The sequence below is a fragment of the Triticum urartu genome, chromosome 3A (assembly GCF_056163025.1).
Source record: "Triticum urartu cultivar PI428250 chromosome 3A, HENAU_Tu73, whole genome shotgun sequence".
NCBI classification, from domain to species: Eukaryota; Viridiplantae; Streptophyta; class Magnoliopsida; order Poales; family Poaceae; genus Triticum; species Triticum urartu.
The window spans coordinates 738,286,302-738,311,513 of record NC_141875.1 but is presented as its reverse complement, the minus strand read 5'-3'; the positions used below and the strand labels follow the sequence as shown (position 1 = coordinate 738,311,513).

At 46.4% G+C, this 25,212-nt stretch overlaps 2 protein-coding genes and 1 pseudogene across 2 annotated transcripts; all 3 read right to left on the bottom strand.

Annotated features, from left to right (window-relative positions):
* Positions 1 to 1,983: 1,983 nt before the first annotated feature.
* Positions 1,984 to 3,487, bottom strand: LOC125549544 (anthocyanidin 5,3-O-glucosyltransferase-like; annotated as a pseudogene).
* A 7,424-nt stretch (positions 3,488 to 10,911) lies between these two features.
* LOC147982497 (uncharacterized) lies at positions 10,912 to 11,907 on the bottom strand. The gene has a single exon (XM_087516321.1). It carries the CDS (start codon positions 11,905 to 11,907, stop codon positions 10,912 to 10,914), a length of 996 nt encoding a protein of 331 aa, XP_087372447.1.
* A 2,391-nt stretch (positions 11,908 to 14,298) lies between these two features.
* On the bottom strand, positions 14,299 to 15,528 carry LOC147982496 (uncharacterized). Its single transcript, XM_087516320.1, has one exon. It carries the CDS (start codon positions 15,526 to 15,528, stop codon positions 14,299 to 14,301), a length of 1,230 nt encoding a protein of 409 aa, XP_087372446.1.
* Between the last annotated feature and the right edge of the window lie 9,684 nt (positions 15,529 to 25,212).

The following is a 25,212-nucleotide window of genomic DNA, read 5'->3' as shown; positions in this document are numbered from 1 at the left end:
CTGCACCCTGCTGCTTGGACGACGACTATTATCTCGACTGCATCGGTAGCGAGGCCTAGTGCTGCCTGCATATGTGTGTGCTCAATGTGTGTGTGCTGGCCGTGTGTGATGCTGCTGAAGCTTGTGCATATGCTGTTTGGTGCTGCTTTACACATTACGTGACATGTATGGATTTGAGTGCCGAGTTCGTATGCAATCATGTTCACTGGATGCTATGTTTCTTGTAATTTTGTTTGCAATACACGTGAGCTGTCTGCTTGTGCTCATTTGTTCATGTAGCTGTACAGAACTGGGACAACAATACATATTTGTCTTTGTTTCATCCGAATGTACAAACAGTACTGAATTCCGGCTTGTCATTGTAGTTCTTTTTTACCTACAAAATCCATAAAGTGATAGATGCTTAACTCGATGATTTAACTTATGATCAACAAATTATATATCAATACATTGTCTATACCATAAAAGAACTATATTCCGGTTAAACATTTGTAAACCTATGAAAATTGGTCATCTACGACAAAGAAAAGCTCTTAATCAGGTCATTTACTGTTAAAACAGTATAATAAACACTTAAAACCAATCTACAAAACAATAGAGGGCGTTCAGGCCATTTTGGTATGTCTCTATGAAGTGTTTCATTCCTAAAAAACACTCACGAAACTTATTGAACTGAACCCTCAATCCTAGTCATACAAGGCAGATTGGTCTTTGCAAAATATGTATGGCTATGGATGAATATCTGGAGCACGCACGGCTAAAGTGTTCACATCCAAAACGTTTGTGGGACGAGCCACAGCAGCAGTTCGGCTTCCATATGCCTAGGCAACATCCACCAATATGGGCCAGAGACACTGTGTGATGATAGGTTCATTGGCAGGAATCGTTCATCGTGTCTTTATCATGTCGTCAATTTGGCACCCAAGAAATAGATTGACGCAGGAGGGGGAAGGCTTCGACCCGGCAACCTCTATCCGTCTTATTAGGGAGGCCATCACACTCGTGGATATTCCTGGACCTCATGGTCGAGTGATGCCCGGCCATGGTTGGTGGCATCCTCGAGACCCGGATTATGCCAAGATTAACACCCACACTGCTATCAAGCGAGAAGATGGGAGAGGAGGGGCTGGGCGTGTTGCTCGATCATCCAGTTCATTTCTAGGGGCGTGGAGTAAGCTATACCCAGGAGTAACTGATCCTCTCATTGCGGAGCCGATGGGTCATCTTCGCCAAGCTTAGGGGATTTACAAATGTCATTCCGTAGACGGATTACCTCGAGTTGGTGAACCTGTGGACCACTCGCCATGACTCTTGTTCAGTCGTGGCACCAATTTTTATAGAAATTGGAGAGCCTGCTAGTAGTTTCGATTATTTTGTTATTGAACATGTATTAAGATCAATTAATAGCCTGGCGCATATCTGTGCCAAGCATTCTAGCACCGAAAGCTGGTTGGACAAAACTTCTAGCTTCCTGACCAGCAGACTCTTGGCTGACTGTTGGGAAAATGCCTTTATTTGAATAAAGCTATTGAAATTCCCCCGCAAAAAGAATACGTGTGGGATTTTCCATACATTGGAGGTTCCAGTTCCATCCACCTCACATAAATAACACAGACTTCGCTCACGTTGCTCGGCTTCCTTCCCATGCTCCCATCCGTGCTCCCGCATACGTGACTTGATTTGATTGGAAGAAAATAAGGCCCGGCCCCACCCCCTGAAAATCAGGGGGGAGATGATTATATTAAAAAAGAAAAAGGGAAAGAACAGCCGTAGGATGAAGTGGGAGCACGGATGGGAGCATGGAGAGGGAGCAGGCAAGCCGGATCCGTTGCTGGAAGTTACCTCCACAATTTTTTTTGATGTTTCCTTTTTCTGGCAATAAAGGATGGACTATCCATAATTAAAATGTATGGAATTCCAAATCTATGAATAATGTGCCTAGTTATGAATTGAATTATATCCATATGGGTCATATTCTTGAGAGGACGGAGGTAGTAGTGACTTAAGTTATTATCCACACAACAAAAAATGTAAACAGGGGTGGCTTGGACTAGCAACATGCTGGCAACATAAATGTACATACTAGTGTGTCAATCGCCGAGTTGCTTTCCAAGATTTTCGACATCCAACAGAAACTGGACAAACGCCACCCGCGATGGGCCACCTTCCTCCAGGGCCGCCTTGGCCTCTTCCCTGAGAGCAGCTACCCGGGCCCTGAGATGCCTCCCTTCCTCACCCTCAATCACGAGCCGCACCTTGGCCTCCACCTCGCCTGCTTTCACAAAACCTGTCATGTATCCCTCCAGCTCCACAGCAACGCCCATGCCCTCTATCATAGACACCTTGTTCATCCTTTGCTCTCCTTCCAGCGGCAGACACAACATCGGCACCCCAGCCACAATGGCCTCCAGTACCGAGTTCCATCTGCAATGTGTCACGAACGCGCCGGTTGCCCTGTGGCCGAGCACGTCCATCTGCGGTGCCCATGACTTGATGACAAGACCCCTGCCATTGGTCCGCTCTAAGAACCCTTGAGGCAGGAGCGCGTCAAGTTCTGGCTCGGGGCACCCTTCCAAGTATTTTTCTGGGCTGTCACTTCCCGCAGGCATGCGCAGGGACCATAGGAACCGCTGCCCGGACCTCTCAAAGCCAATGGCTATCTCCTTTTGCTGCTCGGTCGGGCTGCATGTCGAGCCACTCGAGGCATTCGTTCCTCTCTACTTTTTCCACATCCTTGGCGCCCTTGCCGACCAATGGACCGACGCAGTAGATCGGAGGCAGGATCCTTTCGGGAACGCAGAGCGGGCCCCTCAGAGACTGCACCGCCCGACTCTCCAACGACTCGAACGTGTTCAGGAGAACGCCCATGGTCTCCGTATTGCGCTTCCAGATGTTCATCATGGCCTTGCACATCTCATCTTCGGGGTGCTCCAGCAGTTCCTTGATGAGATGAGACGCTAGCATCGGCGAAACGCCAACGAAATCGAGCGGCATGTCCCCGAGTTCCTTCAAGCCTGTTTGCCTGCCGGCAATCAGTGTCGGGAGCTGGGTTAGGGCTGACAGGCACGAGGCGCTCCCTGCGAAGAACGTGTAGACAGGGACGCCGAGATTCATGCAAACGTCGGTGGCGTCAATGCAGAACATGTCGAGGACAATAGAGTGCAAGCTTTTCCGATCGATGGCGCAGAGGAATGCTTCGAACTGCTCGTTGTAATAGTGCAAGAGCTCGAGCATGAGTAAGAAAGGGTGCTTGCCTGAGGCGGCAAAGTCTTGAGCATGGATGGACGGGAGGACATGGAAGGAGATGGACGGGTTAGAGGCAGTGATGTGCTCTATGACGGTGGTGCCGGAGTCTGACAACTTAAGGGGCTCCTCGACGAGCACCATGGTGACGTCGTAGCCGTGCTTGAGAAAGACGTTGGCGAGCGCTGTCATGGGGCGAACGTGACCAACGCCAGTACAGGACCACGGTCTGCTTCATCTCGAACCTATGGAAGGTGGGTGGACAGAATGTTTTTTTGAGAACCTATTGGAGGTGGCACTGGCACTGGCGGGGTGGAAATAGTTGCGTTGCCGTACGCGAATTGTAACTGCCTTGAGAGGAGCAGTTTGGGCATGGAATCTCACGACTCAGAGATATGTGGACGTTATATAGTGGAAACTGGAAATTCTTTCGTGCACGAGACAAACTACTCACCAGCTTTTTCTTGGCACTGCTCCGTACAATACCCATCTTTGGTTGCACCTTTTTGTTGATAGCGGCTTGGTACCCACCTAACGTGTCACTTTTTGGAATTGTGTGTCAACATTACCTCGTGTGGGCTCAGCGATGCTGAAGTCATCCCTTCTACCCATCCACTACGTTTTACTCTACCATTTTATTGCATTCTGCGATATTAATTCATTGATATCTATTGAATACCTCACAGCGAGATCTTTAAAGCAAGATCAATCTTAAATATATTTTAAATAAGTTTAAATTTCGTGCAACATACTTCACTCATTTCTAAAAAAACAGATTTTGCTCGTTTATTTCAAAAAAAATTCACTCCATTCAAAAAAGCTGATTTTACTCAATTCAAAATAATTTCACACAGCAAAGTAGATTACACACATTTTAAAATACGTATTTTACTCATTTTTAAAACTGATTGCGCTGCGAAAAACACGCTCGACCCCGTGTCGCCTTGCCCAAGGCGGCTCGGGCGTGACTCTACCCTAGCGCCCCACCATTCCTCCCTCCTCCTCCTGCCGTGCTGCCGCCAGAGGACGCCGCCTAGTGAAGCTTGTGTGGCCAACGGCGGCGGCGGGGATTCTTCTCGTGGAGGCAACTCGAATCTAGTGGGCATGGAGATGGGCAGCGCGTCAACGCGTGCTTGGACGCGAGGTCCTGGCGGTCAGCGGAGGGGCTCGGCAGCTGGCTGGACGTTGTTAAGGAGGTCCCTGGCGGATGGTTCAGGCTGTGACGGTGGGGATGTTCATGTTTGCATGGGTGGCCGCTTGTTGGGGTGCTACTGCAGCGCGTGGACTTCCTTAGCATGGACTTGTTCCAGCGGATGTGGTGGATGCGTGCGGCCTCTGGCGGTGCTTGGGCCGGGCTTTGCTAGATGGCGGCTTGGTCTCGCGACGTCAGTGCACGGTACCTCGGCCGGTGACAGTGGTCCAGATCTTGGTCGGCCTAGCAGCGGTGGCTGCAGACTGTGATGGTGCAGCGACCTCCTGTGGCTCCATGTTGGCGTTCGACATCGAAAGATCTCTGGGGAGTTCATCTCTTCAGATCTGATGGTTGACTTCAACGACGAGATGCAAACGATGGAGGCTTGAAGCAGAGGAATGGTTGTGCAGCGGAGCTGTTGGGATTGTGGAAAGTGGTGGCGACAATACATTTGTGACGTCGATGGTGGTGCTTCTTGAGTACCCGGTATCGAGCTCCAGGGTGAAGACCTATATCTAAAGTCTGTCAATGGCGATGGTTATATGTCATTACCTTATTGAAGGCATTGCTCGAACATGCTCGGACTGTCAGGATGACAACCTAAATTCTGGCCTTGACTGGCTGGATCCGGTGACAATGGCGATTAAGTGTCGCTCCCTTGCTGTTGAAGAACCTCGACGCTCATATGGTGTCTTCAGATGGTTGGTGCCGATATGGTCATCTTCTATATCTAAATAGCTAGCCCCCACTAACATATTTCTCTCAACATGCAAGCATGCCACCTCATCATTCAACATGCATAAGGAAAGGCCCACCATAACATGCAACTATTCATATTAAAAATCTACTACAACATGCATGCATGTAAAATTTCATTTTATTATGCTATTTACATTTAATTCTTATATACTTTCAAAAACTATTGTTTCAAGAATTCATGTTTCATATAATCAAAATCTCATTGAAATATTGCAAACATTCCCGCAACAACGTGCGGGGCATCATCTAATTCCTATAATTTGCCGATCACGGATCCGATCATTTGCATTTTCTTTCTTCTCGCCCATTTGGTTTTTTGTGTGTGTTGGTGTTGGCTGTGTGCATCCTAGCTATGCAGAGGCCAGGTGTGTGCTCATCGTATTTGTATTCTCTTGATGCTTCATTTTGAGCTAATAAAATCCACCCTTTTGGGGAAAAATGATTGTGCTTTATTGAAAAATATTATATTTTAAAATTCATATTCACTCATTTCAAAACACTTATTTCAATCAATTATCAAAATTCACTCATTTAAAAAAATGAGTTGACTCATTTCAACTAGCAGATTTCACTCAATTCAAAAAGATAAATTCATTAATTTCAAAATACATATTTCACTTAATTAAAAAAATCACTCACTTAAAAGAATATTTTCATTCATTTCCAAAATATGATTTCACTCGTTTCAAGAAACTAATTTCGCACACTCAAAATAGATTGAATGAAAAGTGGATTGAAATGCTGATATTTTAACGTGTTTGAAATGTATCCAAGATTGATCTGGTTCTAAAGGTCTTGACACCACGTGTTCAAATATGTAAAATGTCTAAAAAAAGAATTTTTGGTTTAAAGGATATGATCCATCTAAACTGTGAGAAAGAAATTAAATCGATAGGTTTTGAGAGAAAGGGGAGAGATAATGTCAAAGACACTTTATGTCATAGTTGTACTATGAGCAGGAAAAGAGAGAAAGAGCAGCCTGCCATAATACGACAGCTCCACTCATCAAAGTCGTCGACCCTATACATATATATACGGACGTTTTGAAAATTTAGCCTTCTGACAATGACATGTAGTAACTGTTTGAGAGCAACCTATTTTAGATAAGTGTGGCCCGCTAAACCCCCCAATAGTTTTGGAGAGGAAATTGAGCGCACTCCGTTTCTTCCCGAAACTATTTTGCATGCCTATATTTTAACGGATGGATGGGATCCTAGGGTTTTTTTCCCCTCTGCCTTCCTCCCTCTTCTGCCCGTTTCAGTAACAACAAAATACAAGTGCCTTTTCTCATGAAGGAGAAACAAATGCATGGCCTGGCCTTGCTTCATCGATTGCAGTTTGTGTTTCTCCGTGTGTTAATTCCATTATTCTACCATTGACATACAAATTTCACACAAAGCTTTCCACTAAAGATCGAAGTATTATTCAACCTTTATTGTACATTGCACTCAAATTTTACACTAAACAAATACATGTAGGATTATAAAATAATAGATTGGAGGCTCCATTTCTATCTGCCTCACATAAGTAACCCGGACTTTGCTTGCGCTGCTAGAGGTTACTCTCAAACAGTTACAACTTGTCATTGTCATAACAGAAATTTTCCAAACCTCCTATCTATTTCCCGTGTGTTTTTTGTATTTGACAACTTGTCATCGTCATACTTTTCTGCAGTACTGACAAAGACGCTGCTGGAGAAAATGCTTCCATTTCCCGTGTGTGTTTTGTGTTTGACACACGGGGCCATGTAAAGCATGGATGGATCCCAACTTTCACACGTGTCTTCCAGTACCAATTGTTTCATAAAGAACACTCATGAAACTTACTGAACAATCAGAACAATTTTTTTACGGGAAAGATTGGTCTTTGCAAAATATGTATGGCTATATGGATCAAGATCTGAAGCATGCACTGTTGAAGAGTTCACATGCCAAGCGTTTGAGGGACGAGGCGCAACAGCTGTTCCACTTCCATATGCCTAGGCTACATCCATCAACGCGGGCCATGGACATTGCGTGTGATGACAGGTTTACTGGCAGGGAGTGTTCTATCATGGTCTCTGTCATGTGATCAATTTGGCACGCAAGAAATAGACTGAAGCCTGAGGAGGAAGGCTTCCACCCGGCGACCTCTGTTCATCTTATTAGGGATGCCCTCACACTCCTTTTTTTCGATAAAGAGTATATATTAATATCGCAAAAATACCAGTTACACCCAGCCTCTGCAACAACGCAATGCCCTAATGGCATGACGAATGCACACAGCCAAAAAAGTAAGAAGAAACTAAAAAAAAAGTCCCGCTACAGCGTTCTAGGCCTTGCAGCAGCAGCACAACCACCACCAAGACAACACCTGATATCCAAGTTCTCCAAAAGCGACACCCCCAAGGAGGAAACAGTGCACCAGCGCTATCGTCGCCCGATCGTAGATCTTGGGTTTTCACCCCGGAGATAATCCCTGCTCTCAAAACAATGCCTTCAACAAGGCCATTGCCAGGCACAACCAATTAAGGCTAGACCTTGGATTTTCACCCTGAAAAGCAAGACTTTGAACTTCACCTGTGCTGTCGCCCCCACTTACATACCGCTGCTACGAATCCCGAAACTCTGAGCAAGTTCCTCAACGCCGTAGGCTCCAATCACCATTACTAGTCATCCAACCTCGACTTCCATGACATTCTCCGCCTCTGACTTCACCATGGAGCTAAACATATCTCCTTATGGCAATAGATAATAGAGCATAAAACGCCCATGGTAGTTCGCCGGCGGAGCCTTCCAGAACCCGCCACTCCGGCCAGATCAGGAAGGACGGGCATCAGGAAGATCTTCGTCTTGATGCAAGAGGAACCCAAGGACCGCCACATTTATCTGAGCACATCAGCAGGCCCCCACACCGCTGGTCGGAGCAGCGTTGGAGAAGGCAGCCGCATCGCACGACCACAAATTGTCCACAGTAGGGGCGACCCAGATCGGGCCCTTAGGCCCAGATCCGACCCACCATGATGCCACCGGAGATTGGTGCCGAGGCTGGGCACCACCTGCCGCTCCAGCTCCAGGCCACGGCTACAGGCCGCACCTCCCTTGAACCGTTGCCACCACTCCACAACCGCCCATGGAACCGCCGCCACGATGCACTCTCCTCCCCTCCATCTTTAGACGAGAAGGGCGCCACCACCGCCGCTGGCATCGGCGCCGGCGCCGGCCAGGGCAACGCCGATGAAGGGGGTTAGCGGGGACGGGGGAGGATCCTCCGGAGGCGCCCGGGCGGAGGCGACCCGGGAGGCGGCTAGCTCAGTCGAGGTGGGGAGGGTCCCGTCGTGCGTCTCCTGATTCGCCCTCACACTCCTGGATATTCCTTGACGTCATGCTCTAGTGATGCCCTCCCATGGTTGGCGTCCTCGAGACCTAGATTATGCCAAGATTGACACCCACGCTGCGATCAAGCGAGAAGATGGGAGAGGAGGGGCTGGGGTTGTTGCTTGATCATCCAGTTCGTTTCTAGGGTGTGGGTAAGGTATACCTGGGAGTAACTAATCGTCTCATTGCAGAGGCGATGGCAGTACGAGACGATGTCATCTTAGCCAAGCTTAGGGGGGTAACAAATGTCATTCTGTAGACGGATTGCTTATAATTGGTAAACCTCTTGACCACTCGCCATGACTCTCGTTCAATCATGGCACAAATTTTTATATAAATTGTAGAGGTTTCTAGTAGTTTCAGTTATTCTGTTATTCAACATGTCTTAAGATCACCTAATAGCCTGTCTCATATATGTGCCAAGCATTCTAGCAAGATTGACGTGACTGAAATCTGGTTGGATAAAACTCTTAGCTTCACGATCAGTAGCTTGTTGGTTGACTGTTCGGGAAATGCCTTTATTTGAATATAAAGCTCTTGAAATTCACCCGCAAAAAGAATATGTGTGGGATTTTCCATACATTGGAGGTTCCAGTTCCATCTGCCTCACATAAATAACACAGACTTCACTCGCGTTGCTGGAGTTTAGTCTCAAACATTTACTATTTGCCAGTGGCATAACACAAATTTCCAAACCTCCTATGTATTTTCCCAGGGATCTAGAAACTTTGTTGCGGTCGTGAGAAGGACGATGCGGGGAAACAGGTAAGAAGGATGATGGTAGGAAACATGCTTATAAGTTGTCATAAGAAGGACGGTATAATCAGATCTGACAATACAACATAAGCAAGCTAGTACGACGTCTATATAGATTGTACAAGAGGTAGGAGACCAGTTAAAGGTATATCTTAAATCACCGACCTTAATGGTTAAGAAATTGCAAAGTTTAGAAAACATAAATATTCAAATCCGCCAACAGTTTTTCGTACCCGACACACAAACAATGTCAGACTGGGCATTTAATTTACACCATCTCTAACATCTCTTGATAAATGCAATACTGCTCGGCTATGAAGGCGTCTACGCGGCGGCGCAGAGGGGAGCGAGGCAGAGTGGAGGCAGAGTGAGCGAGCGGAGAGGAGGGAATGGCACTGTTTCCCTTTAGGGAATGGGTCGACCGGCTCGGTCCCTATGGCCATTAATGGTGCGCCGTCCCCAGCTGTCGGCCAGCGCATGATTGGCCACGTCAAAACAATATCATTTTCACGTTCATTGTTTTTTGCCACTATCAAAACTTCACTGCAGTGCAAAGTATCACGTTTTGTAAAGTGGTGGTTTTCCGAGAGCTATAACGCTAATGTGGTGGTTCTGTGCATTTTACTCTGGAACATTGGATTTGATGCTGGAGTCTTTATCAAACTATCGAGTACAAAGCGTTTCCCAAGAATAATCGAGTAACTCTGTGGATGTGTTGTCGTTTGACACACTTAATTCGCAGCAACATGTTACTTTTCTGTGGTATGATGTCTTGTGCTGCTGCTTGTGGAGAAAGACTAAAAAGAGTAGGTTTGTGACTGGCTAGCCAATGGAAAAAGAGACAAATTGAATTGAATCTTTCTGGGATGAACTGAGTGGAATCTTGCTGGGCTGTTGTGCTGCCCAAAGGAGACCTTCTGATAGTAATTCCCAGTACATTTGTATGGCCACTCTACTGATATAACCATCGACAAAAATATTCTACTGTGAATTTGGGCATCCTGTTCTGAATTTCATTCAATGTGGTTCCATATCTCTGGAGATGATCCATGAAGTTTTCAGTGACAATCACCATGGGTTATTGGCAAGCTATGAACTGCCTATTAAAACAACACACACACACCAAAAAAGTACAATAGTGAATAACTCGATGATGTTTAGCCTTATTAAAACATCAATTTCTAGAGATACATATCTTCTGCTGTGTGAGTTTGTGAAACTTTTGTCGAACTGATGCAAAGGGACTTTACCACCATGACCACCGTTGGATCCTGAAGTTCATTCTTATAACACAGTATCTTGCTATCTCTCTTACATTCTTCTTTCCCCCTACTTCATAGATAAGTATCTGATAGCTCTCATAGATAGTTTAATGTGCTAAGGAAGAACCCAGACTATCTATATATCTGGTGGAAGAACCCAGATGCCACCATGTAAACCACCCTGCACGAAGTATCCTACGGACATGATCCTCTTGACGTCATTGTCGGCGATGCTGTTTTTCGAGTCATCTTCCTTGTAGCATCTCATGCCTCTGATGTCGTTTGAGATTTTCAAGACTACCCTGTCACTAGCGATGATAGTGTTTTCACCTAACCAACTGTATTATTGCGAGTAATAGATGTGGTTTCTCTCCACGCTGCCGCATATGTTCGCTGGCACATGCACCGCCTTGGAGAATGACTTCCCCAGAAATAATGCTTGGTCACCCAAGCTGGTAACCTCCAGCCACTTGTGCTTGTAATGTGCTTGTTGTTTACCTGTGCTGTGAACAAGCTGGAAGCCCTTGAAGAAAGGCTGGATGTTTGGCAACCACCGGGTCGTCAATGTCATCGCAAGCTTGCCCTTTAGATCAAAGATGTAACTGGTATTGTCATCATTCGTACGGATTTCGCGGTCTATCTTTCGCATGGCAAACCGGTGTTCCCCGGTGACCATTGGTGCACCATCATCATCCACGCCAATCTCAAACTTGACGATTTTCCTCTGACTATATAGGCCGTAGAGCTCGCCGTTGCAAAACGTGATGTCGACAAACACTCGGTTATTAGGACATCCTTGTAGGGTCCACCCAGTATTCGGACAACCAACTCTGCAGAGCGCGATGCCACAATTGGATGTTCGAGCGGCAAGGATACACTGAGGCGAGGTGGGACGTGCCGAGAAGGCAACTCTGGAGATAAAGACCAGCTGGTCGTGGGCATGGTGCCTGCTAGGGCAGACGATTGTCGCCTTCTTCTTGGTGAGCGGGACCTCGGCGCCGGAGAAAAGGTTCATGATCTTGACCAGGCCTGGCACGTGGAAGGCAACCCAGCCACCGTCGTGGCCGCCGATGATCCACCTCCCGGCGTCTTTGCGGGGGACTCCTAAGCGCACGACGGCACCATCATCGGGGCAGTAAAGAGCCTTCGTACTTCTCCCGTCGCGAGGGGAGAGGAGCAGCCATGGGAGCGCCGGCAAGGGTGGCGCCGCGAGCGCGGCGGCGCGCCATGATCGGCAGACGGCGGCGAAGCATGTGCGGCCGAGCGGTGAGGCGACCATGCTGTAGACGAGGGCGAGGAGATCGTCGGGGAACGTGGCCGACCAGCACCGCCTCGCCATATGCGCGCGCTTTGTTTCGCGATCATCGCAGGGGGAGGCCATCTGTGTCGACATCGATCTGCCGGAGCGAACGAGATATGTGTTTTGTTTTAGAGACAGATATATTTTGGACTTTATTGGCCGGGCAACGCACGCACGCACGTTTTTCTCTTCTATATAAGTCGACATTTAACCGCTTGCGTCGTCTAAAAAACATACGACATGATAGGGTACGTGCATGCCTGATCAATATGTTGGCACAAATTGATGTCGAAAGAGACTTGTTCTTCGCCATATGTTTGTAGCTTGCGTTACCACTTTTTTTTTCTTTTTTCGAGGGAATAGTATTACCACTTCTTGGTTAGCCTCAAGTTCTCTTTCACCCAATGGATTCTTCAACGCCCCAAATTGGCAATTACTGATTGGATCCTTTCTTTTGGCCCGAGATCTTTATTTTTGCAGGCACTGATTGGTCCTTTGAAGAGCAATTAAACCAGCGTGCAGTTCAAAATATGGAATGTGTAAAATGACCATCGAGGCCTAGACCAATCTTTTTCTTGCGGGATAAAAGAAAATTATTTCATAATAATAGGGTTACAATCGAGAGGCAAAAAATTCCCAATAAATGGTGGTCCTAGTTGTAGCCATACGGCTGTGCTACACTCAGTTCGACTGTAAGGACGATCCGAGAGTCAACACGTTGGTAAAGCTGCTACTGCCGATTGTCATCCCATGCGGCGAAATCAGCGTCAAAGGTCACTAGTAGAATCGTACGCATGCCGAGGCACTTCCCCTGTTCCTGACCATGGGCTTATGAATGTGCTCACCCACGGATAATCTTTGCCACAAATAATCGTACTCAATAGCATGTTGGTGAAGGTCTTGGTATCGATTGTCATCCAAGATGGGGAAATCCTCTTGCGGACTTTTGCTAGTGCTATGGATGTGTATGTATGTCAAGAAGTGTGTTAAGTTGTATCTTTTGCTAAGTGCTATGGATGGAGCATTATGTTAAGAAGTGCTTTTTTTAGAGAGAATTGTAGGGAGTTGAGTATATGACCAGTAAATAACCCCTTGTCTGTAGTAGAATGAAATGTCAGTACTTGCTTGCGAATGTGTTGTTGTTTGACATGTAGTGTCAGTTATATCAAGCGGTGCTGCGAATCGGGCTTGTGAGGCCATGGCTGTCAGATGTGTGGTTTCTTCTGGAGGAAGAAGAGTAGGATGGTAGAATTTGAGACCGACGATCTGGGAGACCAGCATCAGCAGTTCGGTACAGTGGACGGTGGAATTTCAAGCAGTGAGCTGAATGGAATGAGACCTTCTGATAGTACGTTTCCAATTTATTTGTGACGAACATTGTATGGCTACTCTTATTGTATTGATATAATCATCGACAAAACTATTGTACTAATTTTTGTCTCCCGTTCAGAAATCTGATGATAGAACAAGCCATGATAGATCTTTGCTAGACTTAGCCATATCAACATGTGTATTTCTGCTCATGTACCAGCAGCCCATGGCACCTGATACATCAAAGCATGCCCATGACCATGGTTATAGTATGGATGCTTAGTAATCATCTAGAAAAGATGGATCCTGAAGTTCAGTCTAATAATACAACCTAAAAAACAAGGGGTGAGAGTAATCTGTACAATAAGCACTACTACTAGGGCAATTCTGCGTAAACTCGTGTTTCTTAGGCCCAGATAAAAAAAGAATTTAGTACTAATAATATCATTTTCACATACAAAGAACTCAAACTACCTTTTTGATAAACCAGAAGATTCAAATGTCTACTACAGAAATACCATGCTTTGTAATTAGCTCATGAGTAGCTAACATTGAACCTTCAACAATAGAGTTCAGAAATGTTATGTGCAGTTGTACATCATCGCCAAGCCCACAGTAAACAAGCATGATAGATATAATGTTCTCAGTTTGCATCGAGCTGCATGGTATATTTGTCTTATCGCCTACTTTCGTTCAAACCAAACTCGATAGGGGATACTCGTCTGCAGGCCTCGATTGCGTGTCCTGCACTTGAGTCGTGATCACCACAGAATTTGTGAAGAAACAAATGCTACTACATGTTGGTAAAATGGCAGAGGCCCCACAAATAAAGTTCGGGTAGTTTACCATGTTGGTAAGAGTGATTTTGCCCTGGTACTTGAATTGAGGTTTCCAAACTTCTTGCTTTCTACCAAAATATTCCAGGCCTTTATCATGCTCACAATAAAATAACTACTCGTTGAATCTTTTATCCATCTATGAGACTACCGTCTGTCTACAGAATGACACATAACCTTGTCATCTGTGTTATTACATTCTCCTTTTCTCCTACTTCATAGGTAATTATATGATATCTCTTATCGAGAGTTTAATGCACTAATAGGACAGAGTGTAGACTGGCTATATATATGGAGGGAGAATCCACATGCCACCATGTGAATAACCCTTCATAAAGTATCCTACCGACCTTATCCTCTTTAGGCCATCGGTGGTGATGTTATTCTTTGAGTCGTCTTCCTTGTAGCAGGTCTCGCCGTGAAGGTTGTTCAAAATTGTCACGGATACCTTGTAACTAGGGATGATGGCATCTTGACCTAACGGACAACGATGCGAGTAGTAGATGTGGTTTCTCTCCACGTTGCCACACATGTTCGTTGGCACATGCACTGCCTTAGAGAATGGCTCCCCCAAAAACAATGAGCGGTCACCCAAGTCTGTGACCTCCACCCACTCCTGCTTGTAAAGTGCCGCCTTCTGTCTACCCGTGCAGTTATCGACAAGGTTGAACACCTTGAAGAAAGGCTCCATATATGGCAACCACCGGGTCTTCAATGCCATCCCAAGCTTGCCGTGCAGATCAAAGATGTACCTAGTACTGCTCAAGTAGTCCCTGACACCGTCAATCCATTGGATGACTAGCAAGCGTTCCGTAGTGACCATGGGGGCACCGTCCTCATTCACACCAATCTCAAACTTGACGATTGTCATATTGTAATGTATGCCGTAGAGCTCGTCATTGCAAAATGCAATGTCCGCAAGCCTTGCATTAGGACATCCTTGTACCGTCCACCCGCTGTTGGGACCACCAACCCTGCAGAGTGCGATGCCGCACTTGTATGTTATGGCGGCAAGGATACACCGGCGCGAGGTGGGCGGAGCGGAGAAGATAACTCTCAAGATAACGACCAGGCGGGAGGGGCCATGGTACTGGCTCGTGCAGAGGATCGGCGCGTTCTTCTTGGCGAGCCACACCTCGGCGCCCGAGAAAAGGTTAACGATCTTGATCAGACCTGGCACTGGCATGGCAACCCAGCCGCCGTCGTGGCCACCGATGATCCGCCTCCCGGCGTCCTCGCGGAGGACCCACAAGCGCACCAGGGAACTGTCCTCGAGGCAGTGAAGAGCCTTCCTCCTGTTGGAGTCGCGAGGCAAGAGGAGCAGCCACGGGAGCGCCGGCACCGGAGGTGCCGCGTGCGCGGCATCGCGCCACGACTGACAGACTGCAGCGAAGCGTGCGCGGCCGCGCGGGGAGTCGACCTTGCCGTAGATGACGGCGAGGAGATCGTCGGGAAACGTTGTCGACCAGCACGGCGTTGCTGTATGCGCGCGCTTGTCGCAGGCGGCGGCCATCTGCGTATACATCGATCTGCCGGTATACTGAGATTTTAGTTATTAGGGTAGAGATATCTTGGGCTTATTTGCTGGGCAACGCAGGCACGCCACGGCCTTATAATTTGATAATAACGATATCATGGACTTATTTGCACGTTACGGCCCTAATTGGAACCAGTTAATTGTTTCTCATGTTTGGCGTGCTCTCTCCGAAGAAAAGGAGATAGAGACACAAATATTTGGACGGACAATTTCTTTTTAGAAAAGGAGGATTGCCCCTGACCTCTCCATCAAAGTGATGTGCATATTAGTCCCTTTATTAAGCAAAGTGATCAAAAAATCTGTGATCCAGAACAAGCTTGCTCAGAGCCGAAGAAAAATAAACAAATATAATATGCCACAACCGGCGAAAATAGAACGAGATGACTAAACACCTATCCTATTACTGGACCGCCATCCAAACCGATTGTAGATATCCCGAACTATCATCTCCCATCGGGCAGACCCAGTAACCAAAGGCTCCCTGACTTCCACACAAGTGAGTAATGACCACAGACAGATCCAAATAGTTGCCCTGTAGATTACCTGCAGAAATTTATACAAGTTTGTCGGTTAAAAACCATGTCATTTCTACAGTTCCATATAGCCCAAGTAATGCACACGCTTCTATCATAATATGTCTCGCAATATTTGTCTTTACTTCATTTAGCCACGTCCCAAATAACGTGTGAATACTATTTGGAGGGGTGATACTAAAGGCTATATGAACTGAGCGCTATAATAGTTTGGCCAGCGGACAATCGAGAAAGGGGTGGCCCCAATGAAATTTGAAATTACGTCCTATATGTGCAGTGTCACAGAACCCTCCCGAGAAAGTTTCAGATTTCATTTTCTCGGTGTCATGCATGCAGCTCTGAACGTGCACTTGTTACCGATGGACTCCGAGGTAATCAAGGATATTCCATTGGCCATGTATAAATAGCCGGGATTGCTGGGCATGGCATTACGTCAAAACCAAGTGTCAGCGTGAAGCATGGTTAAATGATGAGTCGGGTAACTTCAATGTACACAGTCAGGAAGCAAGCTGGAAAAGACTTTGGAAAACAAGAGCAGCACGACAGGCTCTTGGGTTGCATTGCAAACTTGTAGGTTCAGGTATATCGGTTCAGGTTGTAGGTTCAGGTTCAGGTGGTGCCAAATGTTGATGAAGAACAAGAGCTAGCTCTGACCATCAACTTCTGCTCTCTGCTTCCTCTGCTTCAGAAAATCCTCTGTTTTCTGCTGAAAATCCCCTATTTTTGAGATAAATATGCACGTGTACATGCACATGTTACTGTTCCCGTGAACTGGGTTAGTGGCCGCTATCTCCGGCTATAGCGGCTGTAGCGTTTGCATGAGCCAGCTGCGAAATGGGTTAGCCCGCGATCTTAAAGTTTGGAGTTGTTCGGGAACTCGGAGCTACAAAGAATATGGATGGACATGTTGCATGATAATCCAAGAGATCAAGAAGCGAAGGGCTCCGTTTGTGTCATGCACTTTCAAGTTTGAACATCCCAAATAGCAATGGAGAGGCACATAGACTTGCTAGGATGGCGTCCTCGCTAGCTATGGGACGGCATGTCTGGTTTAGTTCTCCCCCTGAAACCTTGTGTATCCCTGTAAACTTTCATAGCATGGAATAAATTGCACTATTTTGTGTCACAAAAATAGTTAGTTGAATTAAATTAAAGACCCCAATAACTACCGAACGGCATATTTCAAGGGACCTCCCTTCATGTTCGTGCTCCCTTCACTGAAGTAATATTCGATCATAGATCGATGATTCCTTCTCAGCACCTTAAAAGAATGAGGCACCAAACAGTCGCTTTAACTCACGCATCCTTTAGGCTGCTGAATTTTGCCTTCCCCGTGCTTGAACATCTAGAGCTTGAGAATTGCGATGCCTGGGAAATCTCGTCCATGCTGAACATCTCATCGAGGTGACTCAAGATAATATGCATGTCCTGCTGCCGTTTCAACGGAGATCTACAGATTTGTGCTCTGAACCTAAACCATCTGTCTATCCTCGAGAAAACATTTCGTTGTTCTGAAGGGCATGTTATAGAAAGCAGTGATCTGTATTCTCTAGTCAGAAACTCACCAGGTCTAAGATCTCGTGTCCGCCATGGCAATCATGACAAAATATAGAATCATGGTATGCTCGACGGCCTTTCAAGATGTTACAGCCTTGGAGTTGGATGCAACATTACCTGAGGTACGATAGATTGGGTTGTTCTCTATCCACGTTATTGTGGCATGTTAGTTTAGCTGAATATTATTGATTGCGTTGCTAGATTTTGCAGTATTAGCTGGTTCTTGATATCAATGCAAGCCCCCATCTACTTTATTGTTTAACCAGCTATTTTCCCCTCTTGTACGTCGTACTACTGTTTTAACTAGCTCTGTCAAATTTCATCTTTGATGAACATAGAAGCCCATGCTCGAGAAGGGTTTGCAAACATGCCCAGTGTTCAGGAACCTCACAAGCCTTATGTTGAGCGAATGGTGCATGGCTTCCAGCTTCGCTCCGCTACTTTTCATCCTTTGGCGCTTGCCTAAGGTGAAGGATGACCTTTAAGCTCAAAATGGTACAGCTGCTTTCAGATATGCTACGGGTTTCCTTTCCATGGAATGTTGAACTAACTAATGTTACACTGCTGCATTCTGACGCGCCGAATGCAGGAGCAGCGTGGAGCATGTAAGGTTGACCGGAGTACCAACCGCTGTTCAAGGCGGTCTGTACGCGATTGGAGCAGGTGGCTATGAAGGTTTTTCCTTACATGGATGGCAGCATAACCTTCGGATCGACCCACCACCTACTTCGACATAGGCATAGTGTCGGTCTATAGGACTCTACTGTTGCCGGTTTGTCGTTTTTTATTTGATGATTTTTTTGTCGGACTTTCGGATTTGGCTGTGTGCATCCTAGTTATGCAGAGGCCGGGTGTTACTCATAATGCTTTGTATCCACTTGATGCTACATTTTGAGATAATAAAATCGCCCTTTATCGTATGTAAGGCTGCTTAGCATGATCCGTGACCCAAGGAGGAATCGTCGTCAGGTGGCTATCCTAACATCAAGAGGACTGTAGTGTATTGTAGCAAAGATCATCTGAGAGTCAGCATGTTGGTGAAGGTGCTGCTGCCGATTGTCATCCCAGGTGGGGAAATCAGCATCAAAGGTCACTTGTAGTATCGTACGCATGCCCAAGCACTGCCCTGGCCTCTTGCTAGTGCTAAGGATGTGTATGTATGTCAAGAGGCGTGTTAACTTGTATCTTTTGTTAGTGCTATGGATGGTGCATCATGTTACGAACTGTTTTTTTTTCTTGAGAGAGAGAGATTTGTAATGGTTTGAGATTATGGACAGTACATGATCCCTTGTCTGTAGTAGACAGAAAAATTGTGTAGCTCCGTGGATGTGTTGTCGTTTGACACATTCAATTGGCAGAAACATGTTACTTTTCTGTGGTATGATGTCTTGCACTGCTTCTTGTGGAGGAAGACGAAAAAGAGTAGAGTTGTGACCGGCTGGCCAACGGAAAAAGAGACAAATTCAATGGAATCTTGCTGGGCTGAACTGAATGGAATCATGCTGGGCTATTGTGCTGCGCAAAGGAGACCTTCTGATAGTAATTCCAAGTTCATTTGATGCAAAGGGACTTGTACTAGCAGTCCATGGCACCTGATACAACAAAGCATGACCCTGACCACCGTTACAGTATGCATACTTGGTACTTTTCAAAAAAGTCGGATCCTGAAGTCCATTCTAATAATACAACCAAAATCAAGGGGTAAGTAATCTTTGGAGAGTAAAGTTAATAATAAGCGCGTCTACTTTGGCTGTGTTTTTTTTTTGGACGAAACGGAGACTCAGATCTATTATAAAGATTCACCAGAAGTACAAAGCACTTAACCGCTGCTGCCACTAGAACGAGTCACCGACGTGCCACAGAGATTTTAACATGATACTTAGATTCAGATCTCTAAACTTTTGTTTTCTACAAAAATATTCCAGACCTATATCATGCTCACAAGAAAAGAGCTACTCGTTTGAATCTTTCATCCACTTACGAGACTACGGCCCATCTACAAAATGACACACTATCTTGCTATCTGTCTTACATTGTTCTTTTCTCCTACATCATAGATAAGTATATAATATCTTTCATAGATAGTTTAATGTGCTAATATCTCAGAGTCTAGACTAGCTATACATCTGGAGGTAAAATCCACATGGCACCATGTAAACCACCCTGCACGATGTATCCTACAGATATGATCCTCTTCACGTTGTCATCGGTGATGCTGCTCTTCGAGTCGTCTTCCTTGTAGCACATCATATCGCTGCCGTCGTTTGAGATTTTCAAGAATACCTTGTCACTAGGGATGATGGTGTTTCCACCTAACCACAGCGAGTAATAGATGCGGTTTCTCTCCATGCCGCCACGCATGTTCGTCGCTGACACCTGCACCACCTTAGAGAATGATCTCCCCAAAAACAATGCATGGTCACCCAAGCTTATAACCTCCAACCACTTGTGTGCCTTCTGTTTACCCGTGACAACAAGCTTGAACACCTTGAAGAACGGCCGGATGTTTGGCAACCACCGATTCTTCATCGCCTTGCAAGCTTGCCCTCTAGATCAAAGATGTAGCTAAAACTGTCCCGATAGTCGACCGTATGGATGGTGCAGTTTATACTTTGCATGACTAGCCTGTGTTTCACGGTGATAACTGGGGCACTATCCTTATCCACGCCAATCTCAAACTTTATGAGTTTCCTATTGTTGCATAGCCCATAGAGCTTGCCGTTGCAAAACGTGATATCGCCAAGCTTTCTGTCCCGATGACATCTTTGTACCATCCGTCCAATCTTCAGACAATCAACTCTGTAGAGCGCGATATCGCAGTTGTATGTTACCGCGGCAAGGATGCATTGGGGCGAGGTGGGCGGTGCGGAGAAGACAACTCTCGAGATGACCACCGGCTGGCCTCCTCGGCACACTATTGTCTTCTTGGCGAGCGCCACCTTGGCGCCGGAGAAAAGGTTCACGACCCTGACGAAACCCGATACGCGCACGGCGACCCAGCCACCGTCATGGCCGCCGATGATCCACCTCCCGGGGACCTGTAAGTGCACGAGGGCTCCATCCTCAAGGCAGTGCAGAGCGTTCGTCCTGCTGCCATGGAGATGCGAGAAGAGCAGCCACGGGAGCGCCGGCACGTGTGGTGCCCCGCGCGCCGCGGCTCGCCACGACCGGCTGACGGCGGCGAATCGCACGCGGCCGCGGGGAGGCAATCAGGCTGTAGACGATGAAGAGAAGATGGTCGGGCAAAGTCTCCGACCAGCGCTGCTTCGCCGTGTTGGCGCGCTTAGTTTTACGTTCGTCGCAAGCGCCGGCCATCTGATTCAACATCGATCGATCACGTCGTCTGTTGGATCGTCGTATAAGAGTACACGTACTACTAGGGTTCTTTTGTTGGGCAAGACACGCACCAATGACGAATCGATTGGAAATTACCAAATATTCTCCAACTTTTGTCGTGGACTTAGCTGTACTGCATTAATATGTTACCTGGTTTAGGACAAATTCTCCTTTTTTTCTTGTCAATATTTATGCAATAAATTAATTGAATTAACTGAATCACATAATATACTGTATTAATTACCTGATAGCATAACCCTTGGAAAAAATATAAGTACTAGGGCTAACTTTTTTGTTTTTTTAGCATCTTATTTTATTTTGTTGATGAGGAGGAAAGAGATATGGCCATATGGGCTTATTAGGTGGGCGAACGCACGTTAATTGACTTACAATTTCCCCCTTTTTTTTAGTGGACCATTTTCATCTCAATACGTTACCAATTAATTGAATTAATTTGAATTTTCCCACACTCTGCCCACGTTCTGAAACTTTATGCGCGCATGGACCAAAATTCAGCCGAGAGCACACTCCATGCCAAAGTCTGGACTGAAAGGACGAAGGAATCTCTCCCTTATAAGCTGGTCAAGGCATTCTCCTGTGAGCGAGGTGGGACTAAACCGAGCCAGCCTCACCGGCCTACTGCAACCCTAACATCCCATCCCCCTGAGAAGCCCCTCGGGAAGGCATAGCGATGTTGGCTCTTATACTAGATGTTAGCGTCCAACTCGGCCTAGCCCACACTCTGCCCATGTTTTGGACGTCTTTGCGCACATGGGCCAACATTCAGCGGAGAGTCCACTCCATCTCAAAAGTCCGGACTGAAAGGAGGAAGGAATCATTCTCAAAAAAAAAGGAGGAAGGAATCTCTCCCTTATAAGTCACTTCAATAGTCATATCGGCGGCGATCAGTTTTTAGTACCCCTTCGATCCAAAGTTCTACTTTTAGTTCAAAACTGCGACAAGTATAACCACTAGTAGAAAGAGGCCCATTTGTCCCGGTTCGAAAGGCCCATTTATCCCGGTTCTGGAACCGGAACTAAAGGGTCGGGACTAAAGCCCAACACCTTTAACATAGAAGAGCTACTTTTGTTTTGAACATAATATTCTGAGAAATAATCATGCAGTAAAACTACAACAGCCGTTTATGACCATATTTCAGAATAACATATAGAAGAGCTACTTCTGTTCTTATGTGCATATATAATTTGGAGCCAAAACAGAAGAAACTGTAGTCCTGCAGCACCACATCTACATCGGTAGCAAGTGCATATGCAGTGCACGGAAGGCTCCAACTGAAATTGCAATAGCTGTACATGTTACATCTATTATAAAAAAAAAAGCTGTACATGTTACATCTAAAAGGCATAGAAATCCTTCACCATAACACAAAGTTGACAATTGAATAGAGTACATCACACCAATATGTCTTTAGGGTGCCGCATGGGTGGAGAGCTGGGACTGGAAGAATAGAAGGCTGAAGCTTCCACAGCGTGTCAATGTTGAATATTGTATTTCCTGAATGTTTCCTGGCTCCGTTTTGTCTGCGTTGTGTCATAGACCTTATGATCCCTTTAAAAACTGTAGTTTTAGTACCTGGGGTTTTGTATCTCTGTTTCTAGGTTGCTCTTTGAGTTCCTAGTCTTGATCTTGGATGATTGCTCTTTGGCTGGGTCGCCTCTGATGTCTGGTGTTAGAGGTAGGTCCTTTGCGATTGTTGGGAGGGACGGAAGGGATGGCTCCTTTGTTTCCCAGTGATTGTGCACCGTGGTCTACTTGTGTTTTCTGCTTTCTTTTCGAGTCTGTAATCGCAAGACACTGTGATTTCTGTTAAATGAAATCGGAGATGAAGCTCTCTTTTTCCAAAAAAAAATCACACCGGTATGACATGGTCTCTCAGTTTTTGTGGTGTATATATAAAGTTGATGATAAAGCAAGAAAATAACACTACATAGCAGTACCTTGAGTTACTGGTGATATACACCACACATCAGAGGAACATGGCGATGGTGACGACGTGTCGATCCCACCAGCACTACTGAGCCATACTGTAGCCGGTGGCCTCACTCTCGGTGCACAGTAGGTATGGGATGTCCATCACGACCTGAATCAATGCCACCAGGTAAATCCACCCGAAGATGTTTGAGATAATGAATGAAGTGACAATCCCGATCGTTCTGCTCCAGTCTGTGTTCTTACTTTATTCTGTCAGCATAGCTCGCACCTTCAGTTAGAGTGAGGCCGAGATAAAGGATGTAGATAAGCGAGATGCTCCACGGCGAGCGGTAGAGGATCGGGTAGCGTTCAGGTTGCCCATAGTGGTTTTTTTTTTTTTGAAACAAAGACGCTAGACGCGTCCGATTTTAAATTAATAAAGCCACGAAGGCAGCAACACCGAGTTCCACAACGCAAACACACACCACATATCCGAAAGTCTCAACAGGCCACATCGGCCACGCATATTACAGACCAAAGTCCAAAAGGCAGGCCCCTACCAACCATCTAGCCAACTCTCAAATCATCCAAAAGTAAAGTTTGTCTCCCAATGGAGTTCAAGAAGATTGACGCAGTCTCGGGATGCTACTGGCAATCTTCTCTATCGTGCTCCTCATGAGGTCAGCATCACCTTGTTTCACCAGCGGAGTCCAGGTCTGTAGAAAAAGATGGCATTTGAAAATAACATCAGTCGGGTTAGCCGGGAACTTGTGCTCGATAGTTATTTTGTTTCTCACTGTCCATAAGAACCAAAGTAATGCTCCCACGCAACTCCACAAGACCCTGGCCTTGGCACCCCTCTGCGATTGTATTACCAACAACTCAGCCCCCGATCGCGGGTTCCAGTTTTGTTGGAACACCTCGTGCACCGCACTCCAGGCAAAACGTGCAAGTGCGCAATGAAAAAGTGCATGATTCGCATCCTCTAGCGATTCACACACCACACAGGACCCGTCCGAAAGACCGTTACGCTTGGCCACGTTATCCGCTGTTGGGAGTCTGTTACGAAACATTTGCCAAAGAAATATTTTAATCTTTAGCGGAATCCTAGCCTTCCATAGCCCCCTAGGTATATCTAAGGCGGTACCCTCAGTCAACTTGCTGTATAAGGACTTAACCGAGAACTTATGAGACGCCAACAAGTCCCATGACACTTTGTCAGCTTCCTGACTCAGGACAATCGATCCAATTTGAGCCTGCAGCGAGTCCCAACTCGCCAGCTCAGCCGTACTCAATGGCCTCATAAAATGGATCGCAGGGGGCGCAGAGCGCAGGGCCTCTCCCACCAAAACATTCATGTCCGAGGCCACATTATACAGCTGCGGGAATTCCTGCCAGAGAGGCCTGCCACACATCCACATGTCAAGCCAGAACCGCGTGGATAGGCCATTTCTCATGTCAAACCTCGCACCAAGCGTAAAAGCCGGTCTAGCCGCCTGAATCCCATTCCAGAATGGTGAACCCGAGGTCTTGGCGTTAAACACATTCCCATCCAGGAAATATTTAGAACAAAGCAGGTCCCATCCCTTTTGTACGTTTCAGCTCATGCACTATTTCTGCCAACGCAATCGGGCCCTCCAAAATATTTCTCCCTTTGAGGAACCCAATCTGGCTCCTACTTATCACCCTTTGAGCAATAGGAGCAAGCCTCGAGGCGTATGCTTTGGCACATAACTTGAACGGGACATTGATGAGCGTAATCGGCCTAAACAACTTGATGTTATCAGCGTCCTTTACTTTGGGGATAAGGCTAATCGCCCCGTAATTTAGTCTCACTAGGTCCACTTGCCCCAGCGCGAAGCCATTGACTATTGCATGGAAAACATGCTTAAAGCACGGCCAAAAACGCTTAAAGAACTCCACTAGCCACCCGTCGAGCCCAGGTGCAGTGCCCGTTTTCATGGAAGCTAACGCCCTGTCAATTTCCTCCGGGAGGAAGGAGAGGGCCAAACCTGCGTTTTCATCCGGATTCACCCTTTCTGAAGGATCCCACAGATCCTCCCGAAGGCTAAGTTTTTTCTCCTCGGCCGTCCCCAACAGGACGATGAAGAAATCATAAATATGGCTGCTAATCTCCGCCCGAGTGACCAAAATCCTATCATCATGGTTAAGACGCAGGATAGAACTCTTGCGTTTTCTCCCATTAGCAAACGCGTGGAAGTATCCCGTGTTTGCATCCCCTTTAGTCACCCATTTAACTCCGCCCCTGCATCGCCCGTACTCCTCTTCTGCTCTCAAGATA

Excerpts from the sequence above, each read along its gene's own strand:
- LOC147982497 (XM_087516321.1), bottom strand. The coding sequence starts at position 11,907 with ATGGCGAGGCGGTGCTGGTCGGCCACGTTCCCCGACGATCTCCTCGCC.
- LOC147982496 (XM_087516320.1), bottom strand. The coding sequence starts at position 15,528 with ATGGCCGCCGCCTGCGACAAGCGCGCGCATACAGCAACGCCGTGCTGG.